General features: G+C 49.0%; 1 protein-coding gene across 4 annotated transcripts in view; it reads right to left on the bottom strand.

Moving 5' to 3' along the window:
- The window catches only part of SHANK2 (SH3 and multiple ankyrin repeat domains 2), a 630,917-nt gene that overhangs the window by 480,992 nt on the left and 132,551 nt on the right, over positions 1–17,374 (bottom strand). For all 4 annotated transcript variants that reach the window (XM_077115405.1, XM_077115406.1, XM_077115407.1 and 1 more), the window contains exons 5-6: positions 3,736–3,807; positions 1,396–1,504 (exon numbers count right to left, since the gene is read on the bottom strand). In XM_077115405.1, the coding sequence (XP_076971520.1) occupies positions 1,396–1,504; positions 3,736–3,807 (181 nt within the window). The remainder of the gene's footprint in view (positions 1–1,395; positions 1,505–3,735; positions 3,808–17,374) is intronic.

Here is a 17,374-nt window from a genome sequence, read left to right as displayed (position 1 = left end):
AGGATTTAAGCCTGTCTTCTGGGGGAACACAATCCAATCCACAATAGATGGGAACAGATTCAAGTCTGGGAGGAGAGAGCCAAGAATCCTACGAGAACATGCTATGTTTATGGTACCAATTAGTCACCCCGGTACAGATATGGAAGAAGCAATTGTAGAGATGGTTCGGGGAAGGAGAGGACAGGTTGAGATGCAACACTGGGAGACATTTGTTACTTCTGGTCCACTCCGACCTGGGTGCCCCTTGTTATCAAATTCAACATAGACATGATAAGGTGCACTGAACCTTGTTGGCACCCAGAAGCAGGGTTCACTGGAGGTAGCCACATGATGAATCCAAGAGGAACTTACTCAACGGTAGAGAGTCCAACCAACTGGGTGACCACTCAGAGATGACACGTGGGCTCTGTCCCCAGAGCTGCACATGGTTCTCCCCAAGTCTCTGCCTTCCGCCTGCCGACAGCTGGTGTCCACTCACTCAGGGACCCCACACAGTGGACACTGGGCAATGTCTAAAGACACTGTCAATTGTCGAGACTGGAGGTTGCCATTGGCATGGGGTGGATGGAGGCCAGGGACACTGCTCAGCGCCCTTCAATGCACAGACACCCCCCACTGCAAAGAAACATCCAGCTGTGCGTCATCAGTGCCAAGGTCAGGAAACCCCACGTTCCTGAAGGTATCGAGAGCCTGTGCTGTTTATTTGTAAAGGAGTTGAGGCCCTCACTCATAGGAATTTATTTGGTTTCCACTAGGGGAGCAAGACAAGTATACAGGTGTGTCTACCTGAAAATGTCGCTATCCCAGCAGAGATCCGCAGGTGTGTATCTGCAGGTGTTTATAAAAATGTGCAGCCCCAGCATGAGGCTTCATGAGGGCCAAGTGCCCTGGATGTAAAACAGTGCCCAGGCCAAAGCAGGCACTCACCAACTCAGGATGTAGACACCAGTCATTTGTTTGTTCATTCAGCAAATACGGCAAATACATACTGAGCACCGACATGTACCAGGCACCGTGCCACCCAGTGGGACTGCTGGGGACACTGCACTGAGTACAGACCCTGGCCTCTGGATTCAGAGCTCACGCGACCAAGGAAGCAACTTTAAGAGCCAAATAAACGTGGGGGTGCGAGGGTAGTTCAGTGGCAGAATTCTCACCTGCCACGCAGGAGACCCGAGTTCTACTCCCGGCCCAGGCACTTCCCACCGTCCCCCACCCCCCCCAAAAAAAATTCAACAGATGGTGCTGCAATAAAGGGACAGCCACATGGAAAAAGAACGAAACGTGGCCCCCACCCTACAGCAGACAAAACAAAAAACAAGTAAACATTAGCATCACGTTGCTCACAGATAGTAGGCGTAACAGAACCACTTTTCCTCTCTGACAAACACACACCTCCAGTCTCTGGGTCATGGAAATTGGGGTCCAGGCCGCGATCCAGCATCCTGACAATTTTCTCCACTGCCCGGCGCTGGATGTGGTCCATGCACTTTTTCAGGTTGGCCTGGAGAGGAAAACAAGAGACGAGAAACGTCTCTACAGGCTATGGGAAGGTACCTTATGGGAGGGCTCCCTGGCCTCCCCGTGCCCAGCCCAGGTTGCGCTAAGCAGTGGTTTTCAGCGTCCGGCACCCCAGGACCAAGCAGGGCCCGGCGCGAGCCCCCCGCCTGCCCCAGAATGGGGCTTGCAAAACCGGCCCCTTCCCGCCCATGCCAAGAGCGGCAGGGCGCACCTGGCTCCCAGAAGGACGGACTCCTGCTCTGCAGAAGGACGGTGCCCACGGCCTGTCCAAGCCTGCTGACCCCATCTCTGCAGAGTAAGCTAGGGCACCAGGGTCGGTGGTTTCCAATCTCTAAAGAGGCAGCCGTGAGGGAGAGCAAACAGGGCTTTTTGGTTGACCCATCGCCACGTGCGGAGCTCGGAGTTCCAGGCACAGGGAGACCTGTGCTTCTCATGAGATCAAAATGACTAGGAGCTCCAGCTTGGCCGGGAGGGACCCTTCCCAAGCCTTGACCAGCCTCGTCTGTGAGAAAAAAACAACTTCCTGTCCCTCGAGCCAACAGCCTGTGCTCTCCGATGCCGGGGTCCCCTGTCTCAGCTGGTGATCTATCCATTCCATTTGGCCCAGTTCTCAGCCCCCACCCCTACCCCTCCAAAACACACTGAAGGGAGAGAAATTGTCATTTCCAACATATCCCCAGCCTGGAACCCCTGGCATCCTAATGAGGCTTGAATTCCCCCAGAGCAGTTCCCCTGGGGATTAGGAGTCCATGGGTACCCAGAGATGCGAGATACCACTGGTTTCACTTACAATCATCATTCCTGCTTACAAATCAACATGTTCAAATTCACAAACACATTTTTATCTACCCCTCAGGGGAAATACCAATAAATGAAAGAAGCGCCCAGATCTTGGGGCCTTAAATTTCACCACCCAGGCTGATTCCAGGCTGAGGTGGGAAAGCACAGGACAAGCCTAGAGGACACGGTGCGAGCAAGGAGGCCGGAGACAGAGGGGGGCAGGCCAAGGGGCAAAGAGCCAGGCGGAAGGGCCACTGCCGGCCACATCTGGGACCATCAGAGCATAAAAATAAACAATGGCATTAATGGATTAGAGCCCTTTAAACAACATCAAAATCTGTGAGCGCGTGCTCAGGTTAACAGGGAATCCCCGGAGCAAGAGGAGTTTTGGGTCCGGAAAGGCTGCTCTGAGCTCAGCACCTGCAGGTGAGCTCACCTGGGAAGTGTCAGGGCCTCTCCGGGGACACTGTCAGGTACCCCTGGTGATGAGGGGTGATGAGGGGTGAGGTTGGGGGGGACATGGGGGGCGTAACTGTGAGCCTCTGCAGGATCACGGGTTCCTCCCCCAGGCTCCCTGCACCCTCCCTCACCATGCAGAGGGCGGGGCACCCTCGCTGCCAACCAGAGGAGGGGGCTGCAGGGCAGCTGTGTGGGGGTCATCCCTCTGCACGCCAGACACCCCGTGTCATATCACCCCCAGTTGCTCCCTTCCCTCACCACCTGCCCCTCCCTTGTTAATGGATTTCCTCACTTTGTGCAGTATAGTATGCAAAGAGCACCAAATTAAAGTTCGAACCAAAGTAAGACAAGAAGACCTCAAAAGCGCTCTTTCTGTTGCCATAGCAACGGGCTCAACTACCACAGCCTGCCCCGCCCCCACATCCCCCTGCCTCCAAAACACCCAAAGGAGGTGATTATAAAGGACCATTCCCTTCTATTAAGTAACGTTATTTCATTTCCAGATTGCCCTCGGCTGCATCTGTGTTACACAGGAGGAGCTGGTGGTGGGACTTTAGGTGGGATGCTGGTGGACACCCTGCCGGGTGGGGTGGAGAGGCGGGTTTCATTCGCCTGCTTAGGTCAGGCCCAAGTGGACAGTGGCCGCACAGGCCCCACCGAGCCTGAGGCGCCCCTGGGAACTGGCCAGCACCCTCTTCCCTCACCCATGCCAGGCGTCCGAATCCTCTCCCCTTCTTCAAAGCCCAGTTCGGAGCCTCAGCTTTAAAGGGGGGTGTGTTCCCTGCCTGCAGGGCGGCTCTCCAACCAGCAGCGCCTCCTTCCTGGCAGTTCCCCAGCCCTGCCCGCGACAGACCAGCTACACACAGTGCCCAGGTCACAGCCGCTCCCGGGGGGACGGACCTCCGGCCGCAGCCTCGCCTGACAAACAGGAGACCATGCCCCGTGGGGTAAACCCACTCTCCGCTTCCCACACACCTTGGCGTGGAGCTTGGCCAGCTGCTTCTCGTCCAGGCTGGGCTGCTTATACACCCGCTTCTTGTATCGGAACTGGCACAGAAAGAGGAAAAAAACAGAAAGGTAATTATTCCATCTGGCTGTTCAGAAAAAACAATAAAAATATTAGCCTATTCCTCTGTGCTATCCCCAAGGACAGGATTGCAGAGCAAACTCTCTGGGTTTTAAATAAATGACTTGTATTCTCACCACAGAGCCCACGGCATCGTAAGGGTAACTTTTGCAGATTCTGCAGCAAATCGGCTAAAAAGCCGTAAATAGAACTTCAAACGGACACAGAGAGGAAGGGGGAAGACCCTCCCACCGGCGACTGTCCCCTCCCCTCTGGCTTTGTGGGCAACTAGTTCCCAAAATGAGAACCTGCTGCCATAAGCGTAGCACTTTCCAAAAACTTTGAACACCAGTTTCTCTTTTCTGTTGTCAACCTTGTTATGTATGAAATTCAGAGACGCGTCGGGCACCCAGGCGTGTGGACTCGCCCTTACTCCCTGCTGCAGCCCCAGGACTCTGGAGCTGCTCCCCATTCCCTTCAAACAGCAGCTCCCCTTTGAACTGAAAAGGATATCCCACAGACCAAGGAAGGACATGTCACTTATTGGGGTGTAACAAGAAATCCCAAGCCAAAAGCAAGTGTCATGTTCTGCTTTGCAGTTCTCTAGTGCTTTTACCTAACCCTTCCTCTCTTCTCCCAGGCACCCCCAAATCCTGTGGCAGTTAAATATGCTGGGGTGAAACATCCCTGCGGGCAGAGGCCCTGGGAGGGACACTAAATATTTGGGAAAGTCACTGGATTTTCAATCAAAACATCTGCTCCAACTTCCCCAAGTTGAATTCTTGATATTCTCACAGGCAGTGTGGACAACCAAAGCTATAGGCTGAGCCCCCAGTCTTGGGGTTTGTTTATATGAAACTTAACCCCACAAAGGATAGGTTAAGTCTACTTAAAATTAGGCCTAAGAGTCACCCCCAAGAGAGCCTCTTTTGTTGCTCAGATGTGGCCTCTCTCTCCAGCCAACATGACGAGCAGTCTCACCACCCTCCCCCTCTCTGTGTGGGACATGACTCCCAGGGATGTGGACCTTCCTGGCAATGTGGGACAGAGATCCTGGAATGAGCTGAGACTCAGCATCAAGGGACTAAGGAAAACCCTAGAATGAGCTGAGAATTAACATCAAGGGATTGAGAGAACCTTCTCAACCAAAGGGGGAAGAGTGAAATGAGACTAAGTGTCAATGGCTGAGAGATTCCAAACAGGTTCGAGAGGTTATCCTGGAGGTTATTCTTACGCATTAAGTAGATATCACCTTGTTGTTCAAGATGTAGTGGAGAGGCTGGAGGGAACTGCCTGAAAATGTAGAGCTGTGTTCCAGTAGCCATGTTTCTTGAAGAAGATTGTGTAATGATACAGTTTTCACAATGTGACTGTGTGATTGTGAAAACCTTGTGTCTGATGCTTTTATCTACCTTGTCAACAGATGAGTAGACCATACAGAATAAAAATAAATAATAGGGGGAACAAGTGTTAAAATAAATTTAGTTTGAAATGCTAGTGATAAATGAAAGCGAGGGGTAAGGGGTATGATATGTATAATCTTTTTTTTTCTGTTATCGTTTTATCTCTTTTTGTTGTCTTTTTATTTCTTTTTCTAAATCAATGCAAATGTTCTAAGAAATCATGAATATGCAACTATGTGATGATATTAAGAATTACTGATTATATATGTAGAATGGAATATGTTAATATTTTTGTTTGTTGTTAATTTTTTTAATTAATAAAAAAATGAAAATAAAAGTAAAAAATAAAAAAATAATCTGCTCCCATCCCGGGCCCACCAAAGCAGGCAGCTGTGAGCTGGATACTTTCTTTGCATCAGCCTTGGTTTCCTGATTTGTCACACGGGACTCGTAACCCACACTTCCCACGGTGGGCCTGAGGACGGAAAGATGAGTTTCTTGGCATACAGCCAGCACCCAGCAAATGCTATTTTATCCCCCTCTCCTCCACTTCCCTTTATATCTTCACACTCTGAGGATTTTAAACCTAAGTACAGAGAAAGAACGAAAAATGCCCCTGGATTGAAAAGGAAGTTGAAGGGAAGTGGGTCAGTTAATCCTGAAACTTAAAGGCTAATCCAATATAAAGTTTTCAAAAAGACAACTTTATTCTCCTTTCCCTGAACTCCAAACAAAACGGCAATTCAGCAGATAAACAGAATTCTCATTTTTGTACAGATTGAAACTAGATTTTTATTTTGGGAAGTGCCAGAATCAGCCAGCTTTGAAATCAGAAAGTTCTGTGTGACGCAGGCCGCAGGGAGTCCCTGGATGGGACGAGCAGGCTGTGAACTGCCCACAAAGAGCTTCCCAAAACGAACGGGGAGATGAGGTCTGGCCAGTGAAGGGCCCCCCTCTTCTGAATCGAGGTTCAGTCGGCACAGCTGTGCTGCACAAAGGACAGCTCCAAACCCGCCTGCCCTCATTCCCCATCTCAGCAGCATGGGTCTATCTGTTAGGAGGTCGTGAGTTGCCATGGGAAAAGGCACAGGGTTTCCCACCACATGCTACTCAAAAAGTCAAGAGGAGTTCGAGCCAATGGGCACTTGTCCCGGTTATAAAAAGGACAGCAGGACCTAAATATGCCCTGGCAGGAGGATGCAGTTTTAGGATGAGAACGTGTCCTTCTTGCTCCGTAACATTTACAGCTCGCAGCTCTGGACGAGCGCAGATTCAAAAACACAAATCTTTCCCCTGCTGTCTCCACACCAGGTATGTTATCCACAACTATCCGATGCAAAGAGTTAATACCAAAGCCTTCCCCTAAGGTGTCAAGTCCAGGCCCTCCTCCATCCTTCACAGGAGAATGGGCCAAGGAGACAAGTAAATATAGCAGTGAGGCACGATCTCCATGGCAGCTGCGATGCCATGTCCAAGCACTTGGCAGGCCTTAAGCTAAGTTTACTGCTCCTTGGAAGACTTCACTGGAAAATCACACTCACTCCAGGAAGTCGGTGCTGATGCTACCCCCAATTTTACAGCTCAGGAGTCTGGGCTCAGAGAGGCCTGGTGAAACACTGATGGTTGCACAGCTGGGAAGCAGGTCTGTCTGAAACTGAAGCCCATTCTCCACCAGGCCCAGTGAGCACTGCAGTGGAGAGGCTCACATGCAAAGCTCCTGGCCTCCCCTCTTAGGAGTTTCCAGGAGGACATCTGGGTTACACGGTGCCCTCCCATACCTTCTCCTGGTCACCTCTCAGGGGCACAGGATGGGCAGGTGGTGAGGGGTCCTCACATCAGCATCACCTCCTCAAACAGGTATAGGTCAACAGTGGGCCCTAGCCACTGTCTCCTCACCCAGATTTGCTGCCCTTATAAGAAACTGTCAGCCCCTGAAATGGATGCATTATTTACCATCTGTTGGCAGTCGTCTCCCACTGGAGGGCAAGTGCCCCAAGGCTGACCACCTGTGCTACTGGACATGCCCAGAAAGTGTGTAGCACACAGGAGGCCCCGGGGAAGGGATTTGCCAATGGACATCATGATGGACTGAACTGTGTCCCCAGAAAGATACGTTCAAGTCTTAAACTCTAGTTTCATAAAATTGACCCTCTTGGGAAATGGGCTCTTTGAAGATTTTATTATTTAAGGTGAGTCCAAACTGGATTAGGGTGGCCCTTAATCCACTGCAACCCGAGTCCTTATAAGGAGAGGGAATTTGGACACTGACGGTTGGGTTCAGGTGACAACTTGGCCAGGTGATGGTGCCCAGTTGTCTGGGCAGGTAAGTACTGGCCTAACCACTACTGCAAGGATATTTAATGACTGGTTGATAAACCGGAAGGCTGGTTTACTAAATCATCACTTGACTGCAGCTGTGGCTGATTACATCCATGACCAACTAACAGTGTCATCTACAAACAATCAAATCCAATCAGTTGGACCTGGCCCAATCAGTTGGATTTAATTCAAACAGTTGAAGTCTTTCAAGGGAGAAGAGAGAATTTTCATTTTTCAGCCAGCCAGCCTTGCCTGCCGATTTTTGTTGAGGAACTTCATCAGAGTTGCCAACCCCGTAGCCTGCCCTACAGATTCTGGACCACTGAGTCTGCACAGTCGCCTGAGACACTTTTATAAAATCTCTATTGACAGATATCTCTTGTTGGTTCTGTTCCTCTAAAGAACCCTGTTAATACAGCTTGGTACTGGAAATGGTTCTTCAGAAATAGAATCGTAAAAATGGGTGTTTGCAATTGATTTTCTATTCTGATTAGACTCAAAGGCACTAACGACTATTTTCAATAATGAAGATGGCATTGATAGTCCATGCCTTGAGTTGGCAAAAGAGATACGCAAAAGATCACCAACTGGTTCTACTAATTTTACATTTATATGATGCAAGGCTCTGGATGAGAGCGTTTCTGACACCTTCACAGAGTTTTGTGAAATTAAGAGGTTATAATGATGTTGGCTGATTGTTCTCAAATTTGCCATTTCAACACCATAGGAAAGATGTAAAAGTCTCTATATGTGTGCTTAAGAAAATCTTATTTCCTCTACTCACAGACTTGAGATCTCTGAAAACCAGGCCCAGAGTCTCACTGTGCGAGTAGCAGTTTTACAACACAAACTAAAATCTCACCCTTGCAGGGTGTCTGCTGTCCAAGTAAAGGCTTTAGTTGGAAAAAAAATGGGAGCCTGAAACTTGGGATGGAGGTATATGGGTTGATGATGATAGGAATGTGCTGTACTCCAAAAGAACTGCATGCGTTTTCCAATCTATATAGACAGAAATCAGGGGATTATCTGTGGGAATGGATATTAAGGGTGTGGGGTAATGGTGAAAAAAATATAAAGTTAGATTGAACTGAATTTATTGATATGGGCCCACTAAGCAGAGATTCTGCATTCAATGCTGTAGCTCGAGGGGTTAGAAAGGGCGTTCACAGTTTGGGCGGATGGCTAAAAATGGAGCAAAAGGCAGCTGACATTACCTGAGGTCGAAATGCCAGAGCTACCCTGGTATGATGTAGAGGATGGGATCCACAGGCTTAGACATTTGGGAATGCTAGCATGGATTTATCATGGGAGACCTGCTCATACATCCCAGGAATGTCCAGAGGGCACACCTTTTACCAGGATTTTGAGGAATAAATTCATGAGACTAACTCCAGCATTCTGAAGAGCTCTGGAGTTGCCCTTCTCTGTAGGTCAGATACTGTGGGAACAGCTGTCACTGAGCTGGAATCCTTTAACCCAATGGGGATGATCAGATCCCAAGCTGGGAGAAGCCAGGTGGTGACAGTTGATCAGTAGAGACAAGGTGGGCATGGCCACCATGACAGACAGCAGACTCAAAGCAGCAGTTAAAATAACCTGACTCACAGAGACTTGGGGCATTGAGCAGTAAATCATGGAGTACCAAGACATAAAATAGATGGGCAGCCTACTAGATTCTTGTTGGAGCTGTGTGCCCGTTTGAAACAGTATGTACCCCAGAAAAGCCAAATTCCTTAATCCTCATTCAATATCATCTGATGTGACCCATCAGATTGCGGGTGGTAACTTCCGATGAGATGGTTTCCATGGAGATGTGTCTCCACCCATTCAAGGTGGGGTTGCTGACTGGAGCCCTTTAAGAGGGAATCATTTTAGAAAAAGCTTTGGAGCCAACAGAACAAACAGAGCCCCACACCCAGAAACCTTTGGAGATATAGAAGGAAAACGCTCCCAGGGAAGCCTTACGAGATGAGGAGAGAAAGCTAGCAGACGTCGCCTTGTGCCCTCCCAGCTGAGAGTGAAAAGCTGAACTTCATTGGCCCTTTCTTTAGCGTTAAAGGTATCATTCTCTAGATGCCTTAATTTGGGTATTTTCACGGCCTTATAACTGTAAAATTGCAATTTAATAAATTCCCTTTTTAAAACTTATTCCGTTTCTGGTATATCGCATTCCAGCAGCTTACGAATTAAAACAAGCTGTATAAGCAGAAGAGTTCTAGGTCAAGCGAACAGAAGTCTCACTTGAATTACAAAACCAGAGAGTCACAGCCCCTTAATTCCCAGATACGAGACAGCTTACAGACCCAGAGCCCCTTGAATGAGGGGAGGGCCAGGTCCCTTTGGGGAAGGACCCTGTTACACTGTCAAAAATAGACACTGTTAACTTTTCTCCCAGCCTTCCCCAAGGAGACCTACAGCCTTTTACCAGGGTGACTGTGCACTGGGGAGAAGGAAATTATTAGACATTTGGGGGATTATTAGACACTGGTTCAGAAGTGACACTAATTCCAGGAGAGCCAAAACATCACTCTGGTCCACCAGTCAGAGTAGGGGCTGATGGAGGTCAGGTGATTGATGGAGTTTTAGCTCAGGTCCGTCCCACAGTGGGTCCAGTGGATCCCCGGACCCACTCTGTGGTTATTTCCCCAGTTCCAGAATGTATAATTGGAATCAACATTCTCAGCAATGGGCAGAATCCCCACATTAATTCTCTGACTCGTGGAATGAGGGCTATTATGGTGGGAAAGGCCAAGTGGAAGCCACTAGACCTGCCCCTACCTAGCAAAATAGTAAATCAGAAGCAATACCAGGTTCCTGGGGATTGCAGAGATTACTCTCACCATTAAGGATTTGAAGGAAGCAGAGGTGTGATCCCCACCATAGCCCCCCATTTGGCCTGTGTAGAAAAGAGATGGATCTTGGAGGATGACAACGGATTATCGGAAACTGAACCAGGTGGTAACTCCAATTGCAGCTGCTTTCCAGATGTGGTAATGAGCAAATCAACACATCGCCTGTTACCTGGTATGCAGCTATTGATCTGGCAAACGCTTTTTTTGCAATAGCTATCAGTAAGTATCCTTATCTGTAAGTTTCACACAGCCAGCAGTATCCCTTCACTGTCCTGCCTCAGGGGTGTATCAACCCCCTAACTGTATGTCACAATCTTGTCCTCAGAGACCTTGATCATTTCTCCCTCCCACAAGACATCACACTGGTCCATTATATTGATTGGACCTAGTGAGCAAGAAGTAGCAACTACTCTAGACTTACTGGTAAAGTATTTGTGTGTCAGAGGATGGGAGATAAATCCAACAAAAATACAGGGGCCTTCCACCTCAGTGAACTTTCTAGGTGTCCAGTGGTGTGGGGCATATCGAGATACCCCTTCTAAGGTGAAGGATAAGCTGTTGCAGCTGGCCTCTCCTATGACCAAAAAAGAGGCATGATGCCTTGTTGGCCCTCTGGATTTTGGAGATAACATGTTCCTCATCTGATTGTGCTACTCTGGCCCATTTACCAAGTGACCAGAAAAGTTGCTAATTTTGAGTGGGGCCCTGAACAAGAGGAGGCTCTGCGACAGGTCCAGGCTGCTGTGCAAGCTGCTCTGCCACTTGGGCCGTATGATCCAGCAGATCCAATGGTGCTGGAAGTGTCAGTGGCAAATAGAGATGCTGTCTGGAGCCTTTGCCAGGCCCCTATAGGAGAATCGCAACGCAGACCCTTAGGATTTTGGAGCAAAGCCTTACCATCTGCTGCAGATAACTACTCTCCTTTTGAGAAACAGCATCTACCCTATTACTGGACCTTAGTAGAGACTGAACACTTAACCATGGGCCACCAAGTTACCATGAGACCTTTGAGTTGCCTGTCATGAGCTGGGTGTTGTCTGACCCACCAAGCCATAAAGTTGGACGTGCACAGCAGCACTCTATTGTAAAATGGAAATGGTATATATGAGATAGAGCCAGAGCAGGTCCTAAAAGCACAAGTAAGTTACATGAGGAAGTGGCCCAAATGCCCATGGTCACCACTCCTGCCACATTACCTTCTCTTTCCCAGACCAGAGCTATGGCCTCTTGGGGAGTTCCTTACAGTGAATTGACTGAGGAAGAGGAAACTCGAGCCTCGTTTACAGATGGTTCAGCACAATATGCAGGTACCACCCGAAAGTGGACAGCTGCAGCACTACAACCCCTTTCTGGGGTGTCCTTCAAGGACAGTGGTGAGGGGAAATCCTCCCAGTGGGCGGAACTTTGAGCAGTGCACCTGGTGATTCATTTTGCTTGGAAGGAGAACTGTCCAGAGGTGCGTTTGTATACTGACTCATGGGTTTGGCTGGATGGTCAGGGTCTTGGAGCATGATTAGAAAATTGGTGACAAAGAGGTCTGGAGAAGAGATACGTGGATAGACCTATCTGCGCAGGCAAAATACATGATATATCTGTGTCCCATGTGAATGCACACCAGAGGGTGACTTCAGCAGAGGAAGGTTTTAATAATCAAGTGGAGGCTGTTCGCCATCTAAGGCTTCAGCCCACCTGCTCAAGTCATACAGTAAAACTCCTTTGATCAAGTCTGAGTTTACGTCTCTTTTCCCCCTGGCCCAAGAACCTATCATTCTGGTGCCAAAACCCGGGACCAGGAATGGAGAAGAAACCTCCAAAGGAGAGGACAGATCCCACGTGCCTGATTTATACACCAACACCAGCGAATCATCTGATAAGGAGAAAACACCCTCTTCTCAATTTGGGACTCTCTTTCTCCACTGTCCAGGACAAAACGTCTCAAAATCCCAGAGCTGGGGGAGAGCTGCATCTGCTGGGGGTCCAGCGCCCTGGGAAAGAGTGAGATGGTGGGACACCCCCATCCACCCCCTCATACTCGTGGAGGCTTAGAGATTCTCAAGGGGGGATGCCCTCTTCATTGTCTCTAAGTTGTCTAAGGGCAAGAGTTTCTCCTTGCCCTATCCACTATTATGGGAAACAGGCAGTCCCAAGCTCCCCATGACTCCCCTTTGAGTTGCTTATTTCAAAATCTTACAGTCCTTGGTCTTGCTGCTGATGTAAAACCTCAGACTTTAATTTCCTATTATGATACTGCCTGGCCACAGAGCATATTAGATAGTGGGTCAGTCTGGCCCAAAAACAGAACCCTTGACCCACAAGTTCTTCCACACCTTGACAATTACTGCCAGTGTTTCTGCAAGGGAGTGAAGTCCCACATATCCAGGCCTTCTTTGGCTTACACAGTTGCCCCTCTCTCTGTCAAACTTGCTCCACTTATCAAACCCTTCTTCTCCATTCCCCTCTCCCAAAACTTATCTTCGAACCCAGTGCTCCTTCTCTTCCTCCTCTTCCAGACTCTTCCTTTGATCCCCCCCACCCCAGGACCTTCTCCTTAGCTCCCCTATCCCTCCTCCCTATTCAGCCCCTCCCAGCCAAGATGCAGCTGCTGCCCAGGCACACCCAGAAAATAACCCTCCCCCATTGCTTCCTACCCCACCCCCCACATTGCATCTCCAGCCTCCACCAGAGTCTCAACCCTCCTCTTCTTCCCTACACAGCCGAGCCAAAAACTGCTGCTGGACCTCAGGCAATCGAACCCCGGATTTCACCCTCCCCTTTGTTCCCTGTGAAGGACTGGTCCATCCAAGACCCACACTGTCACCCCCTGGCAATAAGTGTCCAGGCCAGAAGGACCTATCCGTGTCCATGGTCCCTTTTCCTGTCTGACCTTTCTCAAGTGGAATGGCATCTAGACTCATACTCTACTGACCCCACCTGATTTATTGAAGAATTTCAGTACCTTAGCATGTCCTGTGATCTCTCCTGGTGAGATCTCTATGTCATGCTCTCTCCCTGCCTCACTCTCAAAGAGAAGAAGCAAGGATGGCTGGGCACCTGAACTCAGGCAGACACCTGACATGGCCAGGATCCTTCTGACAGCCCCATGGGCACCAACGCAGTGCCCGAGGGGAGCTCAGTTGGGGTTATCGTGATGGGACACCTGACTGAAGGTCTCGCAACCATATGATAACCTGCCTCGTTGCAGGACTGCAGGCACACAAAGCAGTTACTTATGATAAAAAAGGTGATGAAAATCCAGCAGTCTTTCTAGCTAGACTCAGAGAAGCCCTCATAAACTAAACCAATTTCAACCCAGATTCCCCTGAAGGCACTCTGTTTCTCCACATGCATTTTATTTCCCAATCAGCCCCAACATTCCTGGGAAACTCTACAAGTTGGAAGAATGTCCCCGAACTACCCAAAGTGGCCTAGTTAATCTAGCCTTTAAAGCCTAACAGTAGAGACTTAAAAAAAAAGCCCAGCAGGAAAAACTCTAAGAGGAAGCCAAAGCTAAGTCCTGCACTCAGGCTTAACAACTCCTTGCTTCTGCACAGAGGGAAACCCGAGGCTCTCCTAAACCGAGAGGGAAAAGCCCATCAGGAACTTGTTTTAAATGTGGACAGCGTGGGTACTGGACCAGACCATGCCCAAATCCCACCCCACCCCCACCCCACCCTTGCAAATGCTTGCTTTGCAAGCAGGAGGGCATTGGAAGTCCGACTGATCCCCTGGCCCCTGAAGGCACAGGGACATCAGTTACCCACTCGAGCAAGACTCCCCACCCCCAGCTTTGACCTCCCAGAACTCTTGGGACTGGCAGTGGAGGCCTGAAGGTGCCCTACAACGAGCACCCCTGCGGAACCTCGGAGAGCTCTCTCCATAGCAGCCAGGCTGCGCTGACTGGGTCCCTGGAGCCACACTTCCAAATTCAAGAGAATACCACCTGGCAGCAAAGACCCCAAAGGCCCCTGCTACAGGTGCACACGAGCCTCACCACTGAACCTACAGCCACCGCGAATCCAGAAAAATGGGAACCACACGCGTCAGAGAGAACGGTCCAAACAACGAATCAGGCTGTCAGCCACACACTACTCCTCTGACAATACCGGCCACCTCCCTGCAATGAGAAATAGGGACCCGTCTATGGCCTCCACCAGCTGGAAGCAAATACAGAAGGCAGACATCCACCCCAACATCCCCCAAAAAACTAATAGGAAAAGTCTGGCATGTGAGACTAAACACCCCCCTCGAAGTAACTGACCCTTAGAAAACATCCCAGGAAACTTCCCCTACTCATAATTTCTAGGAGGCCCATTGCAAAACCAAACCTGCCCCAGCTCACAGGGCAGTCACATAATCATCCTTGCATCTACCTTCTGGCAATTGCTCTCCTGGGATAGCTCTCCCCTTCCCCAACATCTACCCTCTGATGGTTACAGGGCATAACTCTGTAGTCACGCCACGTGACTATGGCGGCATTTAATTTTAAACCCGGTCAACAAAGAGCGGCTAACTCCCCACTTAGCCCCGCTACCCCGCTCCTAAACCAACCAATAAAAACCTGCCAATTTCCCGCTCCCAAGGCAGACAGTGAAAACCCACCGCCTCCCTTTCCCTACTTCCCGCCAACCATCCTATGCAAGCTGTATTCCTTTCCCTACTCAGGGTGTCGCCACCTTAGGCTTCAGCCCACCTGCACCAGACATACAACAAAACTCCTTTGACTGAGTTTGGAAAAAAAAAAATCAAGCGGATCAGATGACCCGTTCTGTGGACACCAGTCGGCCTCTTTCTACAGTCACTCCTGCCATTGCCCATGAACAAAGTGGTCATGGTGGTAGGGATGGAGGTTATGCATGGGCTCAGCAACATGGACTTCCACTCACCAAGGCTGACCTGGCTACGGCCACTGCTGAGTGCCCAATCTGCCAGCAGCAGAGATCCACACTCAGCCCCTGATATGGGCCCCATTCACCAATGTAATTAGCCAACTGATTACATTAGACTAGTTTCATCATGGAAGGGGCAGCAACTTGCTCTGATTGCAACAGACGCATCCTCCAGTTATGGGTTTGCCTTCCCCGCACACAATGATTCTGCCAAAACTATCACCCACAGACTTACGGAACGCCTTATCCATCGTCATGTATTCCACACAGCATTGCTTCTGATCAAGGAACCCAGCTCACAGCAAATGAAGGACAGGAATGGGCACAGCTCATAGAATTATCTGGTCTTAACATGTTCCCCATCATCCAGAGACAGGTGGGTTGATAGAATAGTGGAATGGCCTATTGAAGATCCAATTATGGTGCCAACTAGCTGGCAATACCTTTCAGAGCTGAGGCAATATTCTCCAGGACGCTGTGTATGCTCTGAATCAGCATCCACTGTGTGGTGCCATTTCTCCCGTAGCCAGGATCCATGGGTCCAGGAATCAAGGGGTGGAAATGGGAGTGGCACTACTCAGTATCATCCAAGATTATCCATTAGGAAAAAATGTGTTTCCTGTCCCTGCAACCTTACACTCTGCTGGTCTACAGGTCTTAAGTCCAAAAAGAGTTTTCCTGGAATATAGGAGATTCTCCTAGGGTGTCTCTTAGTACTACCATGCCCTGTGATTAAAGAATCAATGGAAAACTGCAACAACCCAATCCAGGCAGGACTACCAATGGCCCAGAAACTTCAGGAATGAATGTTTGGGTCGCCCCACCTGGCAGAGAACCATGGTCACCTGAGGTGCTTGCTGAGGGTCAAGGGAACATGGAATGGGTAATGGAAGAAGATAGTGATAAATAGGAACTACAACCATGTGACCAGTTACAGAAATAAAGGCTGTGATTGTATGAACATTGCCTCCTTGCTTTGTCATGAGTATGTCTGTATGTGTACATAAAGCAAATATCTTTTGTTCTTATCATATGTGTATTAGTTAGGGTTCTCTAGAGAAACAGAATCAACAGGGAACACTTGCAAATATAAAATTTATGAAAGTGTCTCACGTGACCGTAGGAACGCAGAGTCCAAAATCCACAGGCCAGGCTGCGAAGCCGATGACTCCAATGGATGGCCTGGATGAACTCCACAGGAGAGGCTCACCAGCCAAAGCAGGAATGCAACCTGTTTCCTCTGAGTCCTCCTTAAAAGGCTTCCCATGATTGGATTTAGCTTCACTAATTGCAGAAGACACTCCCCTTTGGCTGATTACAAATGGAATCAGCTGTGGATGTAGCTAACGTGATCATGACCTAATCCTATGAAATGTCCTCATTGCAACAGACAGGCCAGCGCTTGCCCAATCAGATGAACAGGTACCACAACTTGGCCAAGTTGACACCTGTCCCTAACCATGACAATATGACATAAATTATATTGTTCATTTATAGTATTTAAGGTATAGGATATCAAGTTCAAGAGTGAATGATACCTAAGGACTTGTACTTTATTCTGGAGAGATTTACTGTGTTTCCAACTGTACGCAGGACAGTTGACTATTGTTAGGTGAAACATATGTCTATTATTGTGTTCTATAAAGAGATTGAGTATGGTTTAGGATGATGTGTACAGCTGCCAAGATGACAAGGGGTGGACTGTCATGGTCGGGTTCAGGTGTCAACCAGGCCAGGTGATGGTGCCCAGTTGTCTGGTCAGCCAACCACTGGCCTAACTACTGCTGCAAGGATACTGCATGACTGATTAATAAACCAGAAGGCTGGTTTATTAAATCATCAGTTAGTTGATTCCATCTGTGACTGATTTATATCTATGATCAATTAAGGGTGTGCCTTCCACAAACAAGACAATCCAATCAGCTGAAGACTGTTAAGGGAGAAGAGAGAATTTTCACTTCTTCATCCAGCAAGCTGTTCCTATGGAGTCTGGCAAGGACCGTCATTAGAGTTGCCAGCCTCGCGGCCTGCCCTACAGACTTTGGACTCTTACATCCCCACAGCTGCATTTGACACTTTCATAAATCT

Source organism: Tamandua tetradactyla, chromosome 9 (assembly GCF_023851605.1).
Source record: "Tamandua tetradactyla isolate mTamTet1 chromosome 9, mTamTet1.pri, whole genome shotgun sequence".
In the NCBI taxonomy this organism is placed as follows: Eukaryota; Metazoa; Chordata; class Mammalia; order Pilosa; family Myrmecophagidae; genus Tamandua; species Tamandua tetradactyla.
This window is presented reverse-complemented; position numbering and strand designations above follow the sequence as displayed.